Raw genomic sequence first — 21,167 nt, forward strand, 5'->3', positions numbered from 1 at the left:
CCTTCTATCACAGAGTTTAGTGGCATAAGTACAACTTCACATTTACTACATTTTAAAAGGGGGAAAGAAAATACAAAAAGAAAAGAGCTAATATTAACATGATCTGCTGAAACCCATTGTATAACTATTTTCATTAATTCTATTTATGTAATTAGTATTCTCAGGTAAAAGTTTTGGCTGAAAATATACAGTTTAGAGAAGGCATATATAGTTGGCTTAAATGTAATGAAGCAAATAAAGGAATTTGATATGACCTTTCCATGATTGTTATGCCTTTTATTTGCCATACATAATGTTCAAGGCAAGAGTTCTAGTTTTTGACAGATAACAAATTTACAACCAGATGGGAGTCATTTTGGACTGACACATTTGCTGGCTCTGCAGAAAGAAGGTTTTCAATAGACAAAACTTATCAGCTGTTTCTGATCCCATGCTAGGTGTTCTTCATACTGAAAAGAAAAAAATAATTCTCATTTAAATATTTATTTATTAATCAAGGAAATTTAATATCCATAATTACAGAAATATCCTAAGTTCAAAATATAAAATAATCATGTAGAAACTCAGTACATTTCCTCATAGTCAGCATGTATGCTGAGGGAAGTTGTGGTGGCAGAGGGGATGGGAAGCAGACGGTTGGAGCAGGAGGGTGGGAGTGGAGGTGGAGGATGGAGAGTGAGTTCTCAGATGTTCTCATTTGGGATGCATTGCCAGTACTGAGTAACAAACAACAATAGAAGCTCCAGTTGAGATTTCAGATGTCTTTAGAAAAATGGTTTTAAACAAAGGGTTTGGCAACTCTGTGCTTAAAAGTGCATTGTGATAAAAACTGCATGGTACTGGTATAGTGACAGACAAGTAGACCAATGGAATAGAATTGAAGACCCAGAAATGAACCCACACACCTATGGTCACTTGATCTTCGACAAGGGAGCTAAAACCATCCAGTGGAAGAAAGACAGCATTTTCAACAAATGGTGCTGGCACAACTGGTTGTTATCATGTAGAAGATTGCGAATTGATCCATTCCTATCTCCTTATATTAAGGTCAAGTCTAAGTGGATCAAGGAACTTCACATAAAACCAGAGACACTGAAACTTATAGAGGAGAAAGTGGGGAAAAGTCTTGAAGATATGGGCACAGGGGAAAAATTCCTGAATAGAACAGCAATGGCTTGCACAGTAAGATCGAGAATTGACAAATGGGACCTCATGAAACTGCAAAGCTTCTGCAAGGCAAAAGACACTGTCAATAAGACAAAAAGACCACCAACAGATTGGGAAAGGATCTTTACCTATCCTAAATCAGATAGGGGACTAATACCCAATATATATAAAAACTCAAGAAGGTGGACTCCAGAAAATCAAATAACCCCATTAAAAAATGGGGCTCAGAACTGAACAAAGAATTCTCACCTGAGGAATACCGAATGGCAGAGAAGCACCTGAAAAAATGTTCAACATCCTTAATCATCAGGGAAATGCAAATCAAAACAACCCTGAGATTCCACCTCACACCAGTCAGAATGGCTAAGATCAAAAATTCAGGTGACAACAGATGCTGGCGAGGATGTGGAGAAAGAGGAACACTCCTCCATTGTTGGTGGGATTGCAAGCTTGTACAACCACTCTGGAAATCAGTCTGGTGGTTCCTTAGAAAATTGGACATAGTACTACCGGAGGATCCAGCAATACCGCTCCTGGGCATATATCCAGATGATGTCCCAACCGGTAAGAAGGACACATGCTCCACTATGTTCATAGCAGCCTTATTTATAATAGCCAGAAGCTGGAAAGAACCCAGATGCCCCTCAACAGAGGAATGGTTACAGAAAATGTGGTGCATTTACAGAATGGAGTACTACTCAGCTATTAAAAAGAATGAATTTATGAAATTCCTAGGCAAATGGATGGACCTGGAGGGCATCATCCTGAGTGAGGTAACACAATCACAAAGGAGTTCACACAATATGTACTCACTGATAATTGGATATTAGCCCAAAACTTAGGATACCCAAGATATAAGATACAATTTGCTAAATGCATGAAACTCATGAAGAATGAAGACCAAAGTGGGTACACTGTGCCCCTTCTTAGAATTGGGAACAAAACACTCATGGAAGGAGTTACAGAGACAAAGTTTGGAGCTGTGACGAAAGAATGGACCATCTAGAGACTGCCATATTCAGGGATCCACCCCATAATCAGCTTCTAAACGCTGACACCATTGCATACACTAGCAAGATTTTGCTGAAAGGTCCCAGATATAGCTGTCTCTTGTGAGGCTATGCCAGGGCCTAGCAAACACAGAAGTGGATGCTCACAGTCAGCTATTGGATGAATCACAGGGCTCCCAATGGAGGAGCTAGAGAAAGTATCCAAGGAGCTAAAGGGTTCTGCAACCCTATAGGTGGAACAACATTCTGAACTGACCAGTACCCCGGAGCTCTTGACTATAGCTGCATATGTATCAAAAGATGGCCTAGTCGGTCATCACTGGAAAGAGAAGCCCATTGGACACACAAACTTTATATGCCCCAGTACAGGGGATCGCCAGAGCCAAATTGGGAATGTGTGGGTAGGGTAGTGGGGGGGAGGGTATGGGGGACTTTTGGGAGAGCATTGGAAATGTAATTGAGGAAAATACGTAATAAAAAAAAAGTGCATTATTTTTCTTTGGAGAAGTTTCACTCACTTCTTACTCCGTTTTTCCTAACCCAATCCTAGCTTAATGCTCACAGAATTCAATATACTATTGTCAGGGAGTGCCATTGTCAGGGTTCTAAGGCAGTAGGAAGGGTCTTCAGAGAAGTCTACTCAGGTTTGGCCTTACAGGATTGATGGTGAAGAATATGGCTCATGTTGCTTCAGGAGAGTTGGTCTTCCTTACAGAGAATTCCATTGATTAGGGAAACCAGGTCTGCTTGGGTTTTGGAGCTTTGAATGTGGCAAAGTTAGATAAGGAAGGCATGGATACAAATATTCCTTTGTAAAAGTGGATCCTGCTCAGAGACACTGGCAATGTTCATTAGACTCAGACTTGGAAATATTGTAAGACATTTTTCCATTTATGTAAGTTTTTCAGGCTAAATACTTATGACTATAAACAATTTTAATTCTATAAAGTATCTTAATTATTTTGAAAAATTCTATATTTTAGTACCTTATTGCAATATCTGGCAGTGTTTTTTTTTTTACATGTATTTTTGTTTTACATTTTTGAGGCATAAATTTTAGTTGGTATTAAGTCTGTGTTCAAAATTAAGTCTTTTGGGCCAGGAGAGACTTTCTAGGTCATCTACACAACAGTACTTAATTCCTTTATTTTTCATCATGGAATGGACTTGAGAAGGTTTTCTATATCATACATAATTAAAAAATAATCTGAAATCATTTAAGGTTGATCTACCTTTGCTTGGAGTTGGTGCACAGGATGGACTGTAGAGATATACACTCTATTCTGCATGGCTCAGCCTCAGGCACTAACCATTGTAGTCTCTCATTGCAACCCCACATTAGAGTCCATCATGATGATTTCAATTCTCACCTTGGCTTCCATGATTATCTCCATTTTGTGGATGAGAAATTTTCTAGTAATAGAAAGAAGCAAGTTCCACATCTGTTAGCACTAGTTTAGTGTCCTTCCCATCTGCTCACAGTTGTGTTTTATATGGCACATGTCTCATTTCTCTTGAAGCAGTTTATCTATGAAAACAGCATTAATAGTCTCATCTAAAGTACAGTGCTACCATTGGGAAGCTTAGAGTTAGCTGAGAGACCTGGGCCTTGTTGAGGGTCTATCTACTTTGATATTTTCTGTGAGATTTTTTTTATGTTCACAATTAATCTTACAATGATTGGTTTCATCCTTAGGAAGAAATAAGGGTATTGATACTCTCCAAATAAGTTGTTCCTTAGAGAAGATCTTCTGTCTCATTCCTCCCTGGTTTATTTGGTTTCTTTTTAAATTCTTGCTTGTTTCCAGAAACTTCTCATTATAACAACTTAACAGCTTTTTTATCTATAGGAACTCACAACTTGAAGATCCAGTCAGTAAATATTTTAAAATTTTTGTCATTACATGTGGTGCAATTATTTATGTGTTCATTCAAAGCACAAGAATTGCAAATACAGTCACAAAGAACATACAGATGATGAGTGCATTGGAATTTGTGTTTATTTTATTTCTTTTAAAATAAAACTTTACTTATGGTATAGGCAATAGGCTTTATTTAAGTTTGGTAGTAATTTATTGATTCTGGCAGATGATCTCAAAACTAAATTTTCACCAATTGCTTTTGGATGATAACTATATCATCATTTCTTTAAAAGAGAATCTATTTAAAGATGAAAACTTAGGTGTGGCCTCCCTTCCCCCAGCCTGGAACCTGCCTGCTCAAGGGTGGAGCTACCGGCTCATTCGTCCTGCCACGCACTCTGCTGGAACCTGACCTTGCTGCCTGAAGGCACACACGTGTTCGTCCTGCTACTGGACCCTGAGTTACTTGGCGGGAAATTGGGTTCCCTCCCCCTTCCTTTATAAACTGAGTGTCTGGAAATATTAAATTGAGTCTTGATCAGAGTTTTGTCTTGACTCCATTGTTTCTTCCGCCCCGTCTAGATTCCTCTCTTTGCAGGGAACTGCCATTCTCAGTTGAACCGTTCGTGTTGTGGACCGCGGGCGGGCCGCAACACTTAGGGATAATATAAATGCATCATTATGCATACTCTTTTCAAAAAGTTTTGGTGTTGGTCAAATTATTTGTCTTGATGTCCCTAGATTGATGTTATTTGTTTGGGAATTGTAACTTTGCTGTAATGAAGTTTTGGAATATAAGTAGTTGAACACCAGCATTTGACTTGAAAAGGAAAACCACCTTTCAAAGGTTATGGTCCATTTGAGTGGGACTTTTTCAGATATCTATTTATAACAATGTAACTGAATTTCAGTGAGTGAGTTATTATATTAATTTTGTGCCCTGGTTATTCTTACATGCCTTTGAGAGACTGTTAAGAAAATAACATAAGGGCAGCTTATCTTTGAAATGGATATCACATGGGTGACAGCTTTGAAAAACATGATTTTCTATACTGTCCTACAAAGACAAGTGAAACTCTAATTCCACATTTATCAATAAACAAGGAAATCTACTTCTGGCTAAGGATGAGAGGTTGGAAGTCAGTCTCCCATTTTTTCCTTAAGTGAGGACATTTTATTGAAGAATAAGAAACTTGTAGACCTTGGTAGAAAGTAAGTAAATTCTGTACTTTTCAAGCCCTTCATATTGATATCTTCTTTTCCCATTATCTCTAATTATGTATGCTGATAAAAGACAGTTTGGTTATTTATACAGTATCTATTCATCAAGAATGTGCAGAGCACTTCAGGGAAAACAAAGGCTACTTTACTGTCTGCAGCACGATTTATGTGCCATGGGACTGTGAGGAGAGTCTTTACCTACTTGTTGACATTAAGATATATTGACATTAGAACTGTGATAGAAAGGGCTTTGAAAGATTGCACAGAGTAATGTTCATGTTGTATCCTATAATGCATCCAATTACCACTCATCAATTAGGATAAAAGAAAGCTTAAAAAGAGATGAGAGAAGCATATTGACAGTGTTTGGGTGGTGACTCAGTGACACTCTGAAATGTATGAGGGCTCTCTATGGCACTCAGCATTCTCAGAGTGCTTCTCAATCTCATTTGGTAGTCACCCTTCACAGCTACTATGGGAATCTAATTGATAGGGCTCTCCACTCTCATTTGGGATCAAGTGCCATGCTGAGAGTCAGCCATTCAGTGCCTTCTGAATCTCATTATTCTCTGATCATTTCTACCTTGGACTAGAATAGTATTTTCTACTTTTTTAGAGAAGACACCTTAGAAAACCTGTTTCTACCAGTTAAGCTGTCTTCTAGGATAATACTATGGCAAAATTTCAAATTAAAACAAATATTAAAGTTGAATTCCTCATACCTTCACTTTCACTCTTTCTGGAAGTTTCTAAATCAACTTGTTCTAATATCTTGGCTTGCATCTTAAAGGTTACCTTTATTTAGGTTATACATAGTAGAAAATTAGTGGATTCTCTTTACTTTTGTGAGTGTAACAACAACAACAACAACAAACCCTTAATAATCAGAAGCTAGAATGTCAATAGATCATGGCAGATGGTCCACTCCACCTTTTACCTCACAACTTTTTTGTTTTGTTTTTTGTTTTTGTTTTTTAAAATAGGGTTTCTCTGTGTAACAACCCTGGCTGTCCTGGAACTTGCTTTGTAGACTAGGCTGTCCTCAAAGTCACAGATATCAGATTTCCTGTGCTACCATGTCTGGCCATCTTTTACCCCTTGAATGTGTTTTGCATATCTCTTTTTTCAGGACACTTGTTTAGGCAATGGAGACATAATATTGAATAAGAAATCCAAGGTCTCTCTCTCATGCAGTTTACAGTTAAACATGTAGGTTCTTTTTAAGACCTTAAATGTGCAATATTTTCTGAAGCAAACAAAAGCAGCATTTAGAATTGGAGAGTGATGGGGATACATTAGTCAGAAAAAGCCTCTTTCTAAAATTAGAAGTGACATGGAAGTGACCCTAGCAAAGGAAGTGGGCATAGCATGGAAATGGGGAGTCTGGAAAGCATGAACCTAAAGAGCTAAAGCATTAATGAAGCAGTAAGACATGACGAAGGAACAGGAATGCAAAGAATGTTGGTGTTCAGTGTATGGAACAGAGAGAATTCCACAGGCTCATCTGGGGAGTTTGTTTGTTAAGGTCAAGGTTTAGAATTTGAGTGTGAGTTGGTAGAAAGCTACCAGAGGAATTGGGCTTGAGACAGAGTACCATTATTTACATCTTACAAGAGCAATTTTCAATATGTGATAGTGATCAGATTGTAAAAGTTAGAATGGGAGAGACACAGCATAGGGAACTTTTGAATGGGCTTTTTGGTAGTCTGACAGAGCTTAATGGTATCTTCAATTTAGTGGTGAAATCATAATTTATTTTAATATTTCTTTTTTAATATTTATTTTGTGTAGTGTAAACCTGCAGATATATATGTGCACATGTCCCCATACCTCATTCCTGTGGAGGTCAGGAGGGGATATCGAATACTCTGCAACTGGAGATCCAGGTCCAGTAAGCTGTGTGATATAGGTGCTGGAGACTAAATTTGGGTAGGCTGAACTACTGTGATATCTCTTTAGGGCCCTCACTGTATATTCTGAAATAGAGCTAACAATACTCAGGGAGAGATTTGAGGTGGCATAGAAGAAAAGGATGGATATGGCTTTGAAGCTGGCCTTTGACTCCAGAATGAATCATGAACAAGGCTCATGTCACTTATATATACTATCATATCACCTGCAAAAAGTGATATTTTGACTTCTTCCTTTCCAATTTGTATCCCCTTGATCTCATTTTGTTGTTGAATTGCTCTGGCTAGGACTTCAACTACTATGTTGGATAGGTAGGGAGAAAATGGGCAGCCTTTTCTAGTCCCTGATTTTAGTGGGATTGCTTCCAGCTTCTCACCATTTACTTTGATGTTGGCTACTGGTTTGCTGTAGATTGCTTTTATCATGTTTAGGTATGAGCCTCAAATTCAGTGCCCTCACTGTATATTCTGAAATAGAGCTAACAATACTCAGGGAGAGATTTGAGGTGGCATAGAAGAAGAGAATGGATATGGCTTTGATCTTTCCAAGACTTTTATAATGAAAGGGTGTTAGATTTTGTCAAATGCTTTCTCTGCATCTAAGATGATCATGCGGTTTTTGTCTTTGAGTTTGTTTATATAATGGATTACGTTGACGGATTTCCATATATTAAACCAACTCTGCATCCCTGGGATAAAGCCTACTTGGTCATGATGAATGATTGTTTTGATGTGTTCTTGGATTCAGTTCACAAGAATTTTATTAAGTATTTTTGCATCAATATTCATAAGGGAAGTTGGTTTGAAGTTCTCTATCTTTGTTGGGTCTTTCTGTGTTTAGGTATCAGAGTAATTGTGGCTTCATAGAATGAATTGGGTAGAGTACCTTCTGCTTCTATTTTGTGGAATAGTTTGTGAAGAACTGGAATTAGATCTTCTTTGAAGGTCTGATAGAATTCTGCACTAAACCCATTTGGTCTTGGGATTTTTTTGGTTGGGAGACTATTAATGACATATTAATGACTGCTTCTATTTCTTTAGGAGATATAGGACTGTTTAGATCATTAATCTGATCCTGATTTAACTTTGGTACCTGGTATCTGTCTAGAAATTTGTCCATCCAGGTTTTCCAGTTTTGTTGAGTATAGCCTTTTGTAAAAGGATCTGATGGTGTTTTGGATTTCTTCCGGATCTGTTGTTATGAAAAAAGATCTGTATGATAATAATGAAGTCTCTGAAGAAAGAAATTGAAGATCTCAGAAAATGGAAACATCTCCTATGCTCATGGATTGGCAGGATTAATATAGTCAAAATAGCTATCCTGCTGAAAGCAATCTCCAGATTCAATACAATCCCCATCAAAATTCCAACTCAATTCTTCACTGAGTTACAAAGGGCAATTTGCAAATTCATCTGAAATAACAAAAAACCTAGGATAGCAAAAACTATTCTCAACAATAAAAGAATCTCTGGTGGAATCACCATGCCTGACCTCAAGCTGTACTACAGAGCAATTGTGATTAAACCTGCATGGTACTGGTACAGCGACAGACAGGTAGATCAATAAAATAAAACAGAAAACCCAGAAATGGACCCACGTGCCTATGATTACTTGATTTTTGACAAGGAAGCTAAAATCATCCAGTAAAAAAAAAAGACAGCATTTTCAACAAATGTTGCTGGCACAACTGGCAGTTATCATGTAGTTGAATGCAAATTGATCCATTCTTATCTCCTCCTACAAAGTTCAAGTGTAAGTGGGTCAAAGACCTCCACATAAAACCAAAGACACTGAAATTTACAGAGGCGAATGTGGGGGAAAGCTTCAAAGATATGGGCAGAGGGGAACAATTCCTAAACAGAATGACCTGTGCTGTAAGATCAAGATTAGACAAATGGGACCTCATAAAATTGCAAAGCTTCTGTAAGGCAAAAGTTACTGTCAATAAGACAAAAAGGCCAACAACAGATTTGGAAAGAATTTTTACCAATCCTAAACCTGATAGGGGACTAATATCCAATATATATAAAGAGCTCAAGAAGCTGAACTCCAGAAATTCAAATAACCCCATTAAAAAAATGGGATGCAGAGCTAAACAAAGAATTCTCAACTGAGGAATACCAACGGGCTGAGAAGCAGTTGAAAAAATGTTCAACATCCTTAATCATCAGGGAAATGCAAATCAAAACAACCTTGAGATTCTACCTCACACCAGTCAGAATGGCTAGGATCAAAAATTCAGGTGACAGCAGATGCTGGCGAGGATGTGGAGAAAGAGGAACACTCCTCCATTGTTGGTGGGATTGCAAGCTGGTACAACCACTCTGGAAATCAGTCTGTCGGTTCCTCAGAAAACTGGATAGTACTACTGGAAGATCCAGTAATACCTCTCCTGGGAATATTCCCAGAAGATGTTCCAACTGGTAATAAGAACACATGCTCCACTATGTTCATAGCAGCCCTATTTATAATAGCCAGAAGCTAGAAAGAATCCAGATATCCCTCAACAGAGGAATGGATACAGAAAATGTGGTACAGTTACACAATGGAGTACTATTCAGCTATTAAAAACAGTGAATTTATGAAATTCTTAGGCAAATGGATCTATCTGGAGGATATCATCCTGAGTCAGGTAACCCAATCACAAAAGAAGTGATCTGCACTCACTGATAAGTGGATATTAGCCCTGAAACCTAGAATACCCAAGATACAATTTGCAAAACACAAGAAAATCAAGAAGGAAGACCAGGCTGGAGAGTTGGCTCAGTGGTTAAGAGCAGTGACTGCTCTTCTGAAAGTCCTGAGTTCAAATCCCAGCAACCACATGGTGGCTCACAACCACCCATAAAGAGATCTGACGCCCTCTTCTGGTGCAGCTGAAGACAGCTACAGTGTAATTAAATATAATAGTAAATAAATCTAAAAAAAAGGAAGACCAAAGCATAGATACTTCATTCCTCTCTAGAATAGGGAACAAAATACCCACGGAAGAATTTACAGAGATAAAGTTTGGAGTTATGAAGAAAGGATGGACCATTCAGATACTGCCCCACCCAGTGGTCCATCCCATAATAAGCCACCAAACACAGACACTATTGCATATACCAGCAAGATTTTGCTGAAAGGACCCTGATATAGCTGTCTCTTGTGAGGATATGCCAGTGTTTGGCAAATACAGAAATGGATGTTCACAGTCATCTGTAGGATGGAACACAGGGCCTCCAATGGAGGAGCTAGAGTATGTACCCAAGGAGCTAAAGGGGTCTGCCACCCTACAGGTGGAACAACAATATGAACTAATCAGTACACCCCAGAGCTTGTGTCTCTAGCTGCATATGTAGTAGAAGATGGCCTAGTCGGTTATCACTGGGTAGAGAGGTTCCTTGGTCTTGCAAACTTTATATGTCTCATTACAGGGGCATGCCAGGGCCAAGAAGTGGGAGTGAATGGGTAGGGGAGCAGGACAGGGGGAGGGTATAGGGAACTTTTAGGATAGCATTTGAAATGTAAATGAAGAAAATATATAATAAAAATTTTAAAATATAATTTGTTCACAAAAAAAATTGTCATTTTAGACTACATTTAAATTGAGTAAATTTGCCAAGTATGAGCCGTTTTTTTGGATACCTACTCCGGGTCAATGAGAAAAAAGGAGAGAGGGAGAGATGATTAATTATACTAAAAAGTGTGACATCCTCAGGCTGAAATGTGACAAGAAAAAGCATGAGACCCTGAAAAGTGTCAATAGAGCACAAACACAGGCATAGTATTTTAGCAGGAGGTACACTGCTCCCTTAGAAAGATCACTGTGTTTGTTAGACTTCCTCTGCTGCTTCATTTATAGACTAACCAACATAGTATGTATTCCAGTGAGTACAGAGCCTACATCGAGTTTTATAAGACCTTGTGTTAGCATAAGCAGTGTTTTGTTAAACTGCTGCAGCTGTAGGAGTCTATGTAGGAGTAAGTCAATCACATGACCCCAAAGATGTGTGTGCCAGCTCACACCTACCAGCCCATAACAACATGCTCTGAATCTGGTACCCCAGGCCCAGAGACATTTCAAGCAGCATTATCTCCCCATAGGATTCTCTGAGTCTCTGAACTATATCAGAAGACAAAGCCTGTGTGTCTCATAGAAGAGTACAACTAACAAAGATTATTATGAAGTATAAATTATTGAGAACAACACCAACTACCTAGTTTATATAACTTAAAGTTTGGGACCAGTGAGGTGGCTCATTAGGTAAAATACCTTTGCAAACCTAAAGACCAGCTTTATCCATGACACCCATGGTGGGAGTGGAAACTGTCTCCATGAGATTTTCTCTGTCCTCTCCAGGTGTGCGGTGGCATGTACATACCAACATTCATGTACACATATGTATATAATGGTAATAAGTTAAACATTTAAAAATAAAATGTGTTTTAGATAGTAAAAAAACTGTTTCTAAAGATGGTTGGAAATGCATATACAAGTGAAATAGTCAATCTAGCTAATAAATACATATTTTTATATGGCTATTTGTTTTTTGTGGCTATTTGTTTACTGTTAGCATTTTATATGATATCTTCTGCACTATTACTAATATATTGTAGAATAGATATCTTGATTCCTACTAATTGATACACTGTATTATTTGGCCAACATCTTCTTAACACTTCTTGCATTCAACTCTAGTAGCCAACCCATTTGCTTCACTACTACACAATCAATTCTTTAAGATCCCACATATCAAGAAGATATAACTATCTTTTTGTCATTGTTTGCCTGGCTTATTTCACTTAATATAATATAGTTTAGGCATATCTGTATTGTCAAAATTGATAGAATTTTATCCTCTGCATAGTTGAATGGTATTCATTTACATATGTGTGTATGCACACCTATTTTTATATGTACATATGGATGTCTCTGTTGTCAGGTTATTTAGATATCTTAGCTACTTCCAATATCATTGTATTGGAAGTTGAGGGACAGACATGTTTTCAATCTCATTCCTCTCTTTCTCTCCTTTTCTTTTTCTTTCTTTCTTTCTTTCTTTCTTTCTTTCTTTCTTTCTTTCTTTCTTTCTTTCTTTCTTTCTTTCTTTCTTTCTCTTTCTTTCTTTCTCTTTCTTTCTTTCTTTCTTTCTTTCTTTCTTTCTTTCTTTCTTTCTTTCTTTCTTTCTTTCTTTCTTCCTTCCTTCCTTCCTTCCTTCCTTCCTTCCTTCCTTCCTTCCTTCCTTCCTTCCATCCTTTTTGGAAGTATGCTCTGCTGAATCACACTGTGGTTCTATTTTTCAGGTATCATTTGTTTGTTTTCTGTTGTAGTTGAGCTGGTTTGCTTTCCCAGCAGTATATATCAGTTATAATTCCTATTAAACCCTTTCCAGAACTTGTTACCTGTTGTACTTTTAACAATTGCTTTTCTAACTGGGTTTGGATGTTTGTCATTACATTTCCATAGTCTTTAGTGATATTAACATTTTTTTCATTTACCTGTTGGTTCATCATTCTTTGTCTTCTTTTTGAGAAATGTCTAAGTTGCATACAGTGACTCTCACCTGTAATCCTAGCACTCTGGAGCCTAAGAGAGAAGGTTAGTTAGTTAGTTAGTCCCAAAAGAGCCTGGGCTGCAGAGGAGAGAGTAATTCTATTTGAAACAAAAATGTGTATATGAATTTCTGGACCTCTTTCTAACTAAGTTACTTGGTTTTATGCTATTGACTTGCTTGAATCCCTTACATATTTTAGACACTCATTGTCTATGTATTAAAAAAGGAGGTATTTACATATAACAATAGTTTGTATTGGAGTTTTAATATTTTGACTGATAGCATTTTGGTAGTTCTAACACATAGTAGGAACCCAGTGAATAGAAACAGTTATCAGTAAGAGGAGCCTTCCATGTGTCTCCTTGTCTACTGGGGAGACATGTGTAAACAGACTAAATGTCCTAACTATTTGCAAAGCAAATACTCATCACTGAAATTTGTGTCCAGATTTCTTTTGATTTCTCTCTGCAAGCTGTAGAATATGTTGGTCAGGAACAGTATATTGTTTTATGTGTCAGAGTATTTCCTTCTATTTCCTGGCAAGTTTTTTTTTCCTTTCCTAATTGATATACTTAAAGTATAGTCTACTGTGTTTGCATTGTATAATAAGGAAGCTCTGTTTTGCTACATAAGTACCTTAAAACCCTACCATTTTAATTTGATACATCCATTTTTAAGGAACTGCAGCTTGCTATGTCTCTCTTTATGGGGCTCTGTCCTTTGAAACATTGCCTTTTGCCTCCCCATGTAGTGTATATTTTTGTATAGTATTTATACTGTAGGACATTAGGGCCACTTTTAATTTGAATCCATTTCTTAGAGTAATTTCCTGTTTGTGGATATATGTTATTTAGACTGCTTGAGGACTGAAGAGTATATACTTTATTTTTAAATAATTCCAAACTCTAAATATTTTTTACATGCAGCATCTGCTATGGTAGTTGTATTTGTTACTTATAGCTGCAAATTTAAAATGCCACGATCAAACAGTTTAGAGAAGGAAGTGTCTATTTAAGCTGTGGTTAGAGAGGGAGAGAGAGAGAGAGAGAGAGAGAGAGAGAGAGAGAGAGAGAGAGAGAGAGAGAGAGGGAGAGGGAGAGAGAGAGAGAGAGAGAGAGATCCATAATGGTGCAGGAGAGATGATAGCAAGTAGTTGGAGCAGGAAGCTGAGAGGGAGATCACATCTTCTCATACTGAGCACAAACTGGAAATGGAATACACTCTCAAAGTCCCAGAGGGCTACAGACACCTCCTAAAAGTTCTACACCATCTCCAGAGTGATCAAATAAATGTTGCTTCATAGTTTTCCTCCATGATCTCTTTCCTTAAAGCAAGGTTGTCTAACAGTTATACAAGGCAGCATTCTTCTTTGTTCTCGGAGATGAAACTCTGAGTTAAAGTATGTCTAGCTCTATTCTAGGCATCTGTGAACTCAGTGGTCATAGATACTGCTTAGTTTAGAGAGTAAAATGCCTAGATAATTTTTTTTTTGTCAAAAAGTGTCTCCCTAGGTAATAAGTTTGTCCTCAGTTGAGAAATATTTCTATATATAAAAACATGTGAAAGTAAACTGACACATTATAAAATGTGTTGACAACTGAACCAAAACCATTCCTGCTAATGAGAGTAAACAGAGAGCAGTTGTATGGGATCATAGTGTTCTGAGAGAATGTTTTCATGTCAACTCTCAAATCCAATGAATGAAATCCATATCATTTTATCACCAATACCTATAATTTGTAAATGAGGAAACTGAGGCCCAGAGAGATCACATAGCTTCATTAAAGTCATACAGCTCCTAAATGCCATATAGAGTTCATAATTCAAACCTACTGTCTTTTTAATAAAAATTCATTAGAATATATGTTCTAATATATACATCTTATATATTAGAATTTAAAATGTTTAAATGAATAAAGTTAAAATCTTTATAAGTATTAGAGTATTTTCATTAATTCTTTGAGAATTATACACACACACACACACACACACAAATAAACAATGTAATTAGATCATATTTGCTTTCTACTCCTCCCTCATTTTAGCTTCTCTGAAATCCCCTTATTATACCCTGTACTAAATTCCATTTTTGTTGTTATATTTGTTAATAACCCATTGCATTTAATTAATTCTGTCCATATATACATTGGTGTAGGGTAATCCACTGGAGAATGGTCAATCTAAAAGGTACCACACTCCTAAAGAAAACTGGTTATCCCTACTTGAGTAGCCATCAACTGTCAGTAGCCTGGGATAGAGGCTCCTGACCCTCTCCTCTCATTACTAGAATGTTTATCCAAGTTCTGTGCAGGCAACCATAGCTGCAACGAGTTTGTCCTGTCCAGAAGAAAGTGTTTTACCTAGTCCTCCTGACTTCTGGATCTAATAGTCTCTTCACCCCTTCTTCCAACATTTCCCTTAGCCTGGAAGGAAAGAGGTACAGTAGAGATGTTTAATTTATAGCTAAACATTTCCCAGATAATTATTTTCTGCTCTTTCATGACTTCTGAGCTTCTATGTCAATATCCTCCACTGCACAAAGAAGCTTCTTCTCTGAGGAGAACTGAGGGCTGCACTAATCTATAAGTATGAATGCAGTTGGGCATTTATAGAGAAAATTGATGCTATGTCCATTTTGAAAAATAATAGTAGTAGGTTCAGCCCTGGGATCTGTGCCAGATTTACAGTACTAGGCATATGTTTTTTCTTGTGTAGATTGGGCCATAAATCCAAATGGGATGTGATTGGTTACCCCCCTAACAGTCCAGCCACTGTTGAATTCATGTGCTAACTTGTCAAACTGGTCATTCTTACAGTGTTCTTATCTCAGCTTTACTGTTGATGACTTTCCTCTTCCAGCAGACTAAGTAGCACCTTCTGGTACCATGACAGTTAGCCTTAAAAGTATTCCTGGTTATTACCAGCTTGGTTTTTCTATGTTTTGTCACTAAACTGATCATTAGCTGTCAAAAACAGTGTCTTATTATCAAGTTCTGGTGGGCAGCTAAGAGCAGTGACAATAGTCTCTATTGTTGTGAGGGGTCTAAACTCCCTGGCCAACTTCTGGTAGGGAGGTATAGAAAATTTATAAATAACTTTTTGATGTATTTTAAAGGTAATTTTAGATTTTATTTGAATATCATTTTAGATTTTATTTGAATATCATAGGTATATATCATTGCCTATCTATGCAATAAAATGTTCTGAATAGTCTGCCAAAATGATCATCAACATCTTGTATTTAATCTACACTTCTCTTTGTATGCAGCAGAAGTTTTGCAATTCTTAAAAGTGGAGATTATACAAAGAATCAAATTATTCTTTTTTAAGTAATTTGAATAAAATTCAATAAGGTTAAGCAAAGATTCAATTTTTGAATTCGTTTGTGAGTCTGTTTTCAGTAATAAATCTGGTGTGTCCATATTGAAGAATTCCATAGTAGAATATAAAACTCAGGAAACATCAATATTTAATTGCATTTTCCCTAGTTATTAGGAAGAAATTTGTGTATGCTTTATTTTTTAGGCAATTTTTCTGTACTGTAGAGACTACAAATCAATTTTGAATAATCATCTTTTTAAATTATGTTTCACCTAAGAGAATGATAGATATTTTTACTCGATTTTGTGACTTTTGCAAGGATTAACAATATGTATTGACTCGAATTTGAGAAAAAAATCATGATTAAGTGAAATTGTTTTGCAAAATTGACTTTTGATTTATTAATATACATATATGATGCATTAAGAAATACTAAGAAAAGAGATATTATTATATCTTAGAAGACCCTGTATATTCAGATAATTACAACTATTCACTAAAAGGGTCCTGATTAAAAGTTAAGTGCCCTCATATGATGATTGGAAGTTGGATTTGTGTTTAAATACAGAGGAGTTTCAAGAGTTACTGAAATTCTGACCTCTCAAATCCAGAGATTGTAGGTGCTGACTCTAGCACACCACCTATGGACAGGATTTGAGAATGGTTCTCATTTCTGTTTCCTTTCTATGTTGGTGAAGCAGATGTCTATAGATCAGACTGACTCAGAAGGGATAAGATACCCTTAGCTTAAATAGCAGCAACTTTATGCTTTCCAACCCTTTATCCCTAAGATTTTCAGTGAGTCATTATTAATGGATTTGTCTATTAATCTTTCAAGGGGAAACTTTATTTTATCCGTAGTTTTGGGGATGCCTTGTCTTACATAAGCTTATCTTAAACAGTCCCCTTTGCTTTCCCTCAGGTCTTAATTTTTACTTCTCTCCTCTTACAGATTTCTAACAGTTCTATGGTCCTTTCAGAAATTTCCAAAGTTTGAGAAAATAAAACCAAAGTCATTATTGTACATTTCTTTCATTTATTTTCTTTCCTGCTTCAAAATATAAAGGTTTTTCTTATTGATTCACAATGTCAAACTATGCATAGGAATTATATTAAAGAATATGTAGAAAATCAATAATTTTTAATTTTCAAAAATCATTTCAATGTAATGGCAGCGAAGTTATTGGAATAATGGAGCAGTTGATGAATAGGATGGGATTTCCCATGTTTCTGGAAATATTGCAAAGGTAGAGATACTGAAGATTTCTTCTACTTTATGAAGTTGTCTTGAGAAAATTTCACTGGAGATAATCAGAGAGCTGCCAAAAGCTAAGCTTTGTCATTAGAGTGAATGAAGACCAAAAGCTGAGATTTGTCTTTAGAGTAAGTGAAGGTCAAAAGCTGAGATTTGTCATTAGAGTGAATGAAGGTCAAAAGCTGAAATTTGTCATTAGTGTGAATGAAGGTAAAAAGCTGAGATTTGTCCTTAGAGTGAATTAAGGTAAAAAGCTAAGATTTGTCATTAGAGGGAATGAAGGTCAAAAGACAAGTTTTGTCTCAGAATGCATTTTAAATGTACCTAAATTCTCAAACAAGTGCTGACATATGTTAGCAAATCAAAAATCCTGATTCTTCAGAGGCATGGTTTTTTTTAAAATAATTATATCATCAAATAGTTTATTCTAAAACCAAGAGGTTCTTGTATATTACTCCCATTTATGGGCTTAGTGCTACTGTACAAACATATTTGATGCACTTTACAAAGAATCTTTTTATAAAACTTAAGTGTGCAGCCTCTTTATGTTGCATGAGCATCCCCACAGCGGGGAAAATATTGTTCATTATGTTTGTACTTTCTGAATGGCTCTTCATTCTCATAGACTTCTCAAGTGGAGATCCTATTGTAGGTTTCATGGGTGAGGTAATAAGTTTTACTACACTGGTCAGGTATTGAGATTTAGCCCTACATGTGACAGGAGAATGAAAATAGGTTTTAATCTTGTATGACTTACTTAACTGGATCTGAAAATTTAAAGTCTGAGAGATGCTGAAGTCATGGAAATCATCAAATCCAGATGACTTGTAAAAGTAACTATAAAATTTGCATTTCTAATTAACAATTCTCTCGGAAATAGAATTGATTAGTGTGGGTAGCTAGTAAACTTAAAGCCATCAACCATTTTAAAAATTGTTGATTATAATCATTTTGATGATTTGGTCACATGAAATAATGTACTAAAGGATGATTTCACCTCAGTGTTACATGATGATGTAGTCACTGACTCTAGCACAGATACACAATTTTCTGGTACATATGAAGAGCAGAGTATGTAACAAATGGTAGGCATTCCAAGTGCTGACTTCACAGTGAGCACAGTCAACTGCTGTAACCAGTTGCTACCTCTGACTTAAGACTGTGCTCTATTTTCTCTGTTGTTTTACCCCTAAAATCACTGTGAAAATGACATCAAAACACCAACTTCTAGGAAACATACTTATGAGAATAGAATCTGTTTTAAAAATATCCTTAGTTTTGAGATTATAATATAATCATATCATTTCCCCTTTCTTTTCTGTTCAAGCCTTGTCATAACCTTCCTTGTTTTAATTTAAATCCATGGTCTCCTTTTTTCATTAGTTGTTGTTTTATGCATATGTGTATATACAGTTATGTTCCTAAATATAACATACTCAATATGAATGTTACTCACAATATATGTTTTCAGGTCTACCCATTTGGTATTGGATAGCAGTTGGAACTATAGTAGACAGGCCTAATAGACAGTGTCTAATAGATAGTGGATAAGGAAGGCTCAAACTTCATCCCAGAAAAAGATTACTAAAGAATTTTATTCTCAGTTTTGATCTCTCAGAAATAACCTGCACATTTTCACACTGGGATTATTGGCTATTGTGTGGGAGTGTGTGATAGTTTGTTTGGTTCTTTTGCTTTGGTACATAGTAGCCTTAGGAATAAAACTGATACCTTATTCAAATAAGATTATTTTGCTTCTCATATTTTAATAGCATTAAACAGATAGGTTATAGTTCAAAGCTAAAGTTTCAGGGAAATTACTTTTGTAATTTTATTTTTTATTCATTTATATTATCTCTACTACCAATGAGTATACAAATTTGAATACTGAGTAAATTATTAAAAATAGAGTATAAACGTTATTTTAATGTGACGATAATCTCTTAGGAGTTTATAATTTTCACAATGCAACCATTTTGTTGAGAATTATCATTTAAATCTTCAATTTGGTTCCTTTATAAAAAGTACCTATTGCTTCAAATTATATTACTAATTATTTATGTCAAGTTTAGATATTCCACAGTTTATATATCTGGAAGATCTGTGATAATTTAGTCCCTAATAGGTAAAATCCATGAAATGACATCATGTATCTTCAAGTGTTTATCTTTAATTTCCCTTTTAATATCTCATTTTGGTAGCTTGATGTTGCAGTTATTATAATGTAAGAGACATCACTGTGAGGTCCCACATAGACTTCTGACTGTTATTTTGGATTTTCTCCTAACTACAGGTGCATGTTATAGCTTGCCATTGTGGTCATTGTGGTTCATCTCATTAAGCTTCTTATTCTGTCTGCTTTCTTGAGTCTTGGGAAACAGTATTTTTCTGAGTGATTGTACCATATTGTTCCAAATATAAGGCTACCCAGAATAGAAGTCAACCTCCAACTAGAAACAGCTCAAATATGGAGAAAGGCTGGGGGCCCAGAGCCCGGCGGGTCTTGCAGTGGTGGCAAGGGTGCCGAGGAATAGGACGATGCCTGCCATCTCTCCCGGTGAGTGAAGATGAGCCAGATGTCTGAATTTGCTTGTATATAACCAGATAGCCTCTGTTGCTAGAGGACATACTATAGTTGGGAAGGGGGGGCATAAATTCTAAGTCTGTGTACATGGAGGAAGGGGGTGGGAGGGCAATTGTGGACTGGAATCCTTCATCTCTTACTAGTTGTTTAGTTTATTCTGGCCTACATTTCAAGTTTGAGCAAGCCTAACTATAGAAGAGGGCCAAAGTACCCCCAGGAAAAAAGTGTAAAGTCCAGGTGCATCAGGGTAGCCTAGAAATATATCCCTTACCCACTGACAGGTGTCTGGATATTTTTGTGTATCATATATATTTGCAGCAGGTCTTCATATGTGACTTGAACACAAACAACTCAAGATGGGAATCATAGTTCCAATTTTATAAAGGTTTTCTATGATTAAATTCCTTGTCTTCTGAGCCAGCCTAGTATAATTTAAATGAAAGGCCTTAATCTTAGAAAAAAGCTCTGAGAAACAGTTAATATTATTTGGTGTACCGAATTCTACTCAGTAACACATTAAAAACTAGTTTAGTCAAAATGGATAAGTCAACTGAGTGTACATACTGAATGAACCTAGGTCCTTCTCCAAATATCCTCATAAGCATTTAGAAAGCTGAACTTCTAATGTGTTACATGAGGCAGAGTGTGATGCTGGATTCTATTGTTACAAGCCAGAAAACTATTTAGTATACTTGGTGTTAAATTTTACCAAGAATTTGGTTACTTTTGATCCTCCCAAAATATTATATATGAATCTATCTATCATCTATCTATCTATCTATCTATCTATCTATCTATCTATCTATCTATCTAATATTTGGGAGAGAAGATCAAGAAAGTGATAAAGGCAGAGGAAGAGTGAGTGAGAGAGAGAGAGAGAGAGAGTGTTTGTTGTGTGTATGTGTGTGTGAGGGAGGGAGAGAGAAGGGAGAGGGAGAGGGAGAGGGAGAGGGAGAGGGAGAGGGAGAGGGAGAGGGAGAGAGAGAGAGAGAGAGAGAGAGAGAGAGAGAGAGAGAGAGAGAGAGTTCATCTTGATCTTTCTGGTTGATAGTCTATGGATCTCAAAACTAATTTAAAGTCAAGGTTTTGAAAGATACATTATCCCCTAATCAATACTCCAAGTGAAACCTTATTAATATCACTTTTAAAGGAAACTAATAAAAGCATTTACTTATTTCTTAGTAGCTATGATCAGCACAGGAATCTTCCTATGTTTAAACAATGCCAGTTGACTCAGGTCATTAGGTTCAAGGAAAGTTTAATGTTGAATTTAAAATCTTGGTCAATCCAAAATGTTTT

The 21,167-nt window shown here is 36.4% G+C and overlaps 1 protein-coding gene across 8 annotated transcripts in view; it reads left to right on the forward strand.

The window, feature by feature from the left end:
• Ccdc85a (coiled-coil domain containing 85A) overlaps nucleotides 1–21,167 on the forward strand; it is a 211,560-nt gene that overhangs the window by 178,023 nt on the left and 12,370 nt on the right. For 2 of the 8 annotated variants that reach the window (XM_021177616.3, XM_021177617.2), the window contains exon 4: nucleotides 19,707–19,841. The exons of the other annotated variants lie outside the window; for them this stretch is intronic. In XM_021177616.3, the coding sequence (XP_021033275.1) occupies nucleotides 19,707–19,841 (135 nt within the window). The remainder of the gene's footprint in view (nucleotides 1–19,706; nucleotides 19,842–21,167) is intronic. 8 annotated transcript variants of the gene reach the window in all.

The sequence above is a fragment of the Mus caroli genome, unplaced genomic scaffold (genome assembly GCF_978045245.1).
Source record: "Mus caroli unplaced genomic scaffold, Mus_caroli_1 scaffold_13, whole genome shotgun sequence".
NCBI lineage: Eukaryota > Metazoa > Chordata > Mammalia > Rodentia > Muridae > Mus > Mus caroli.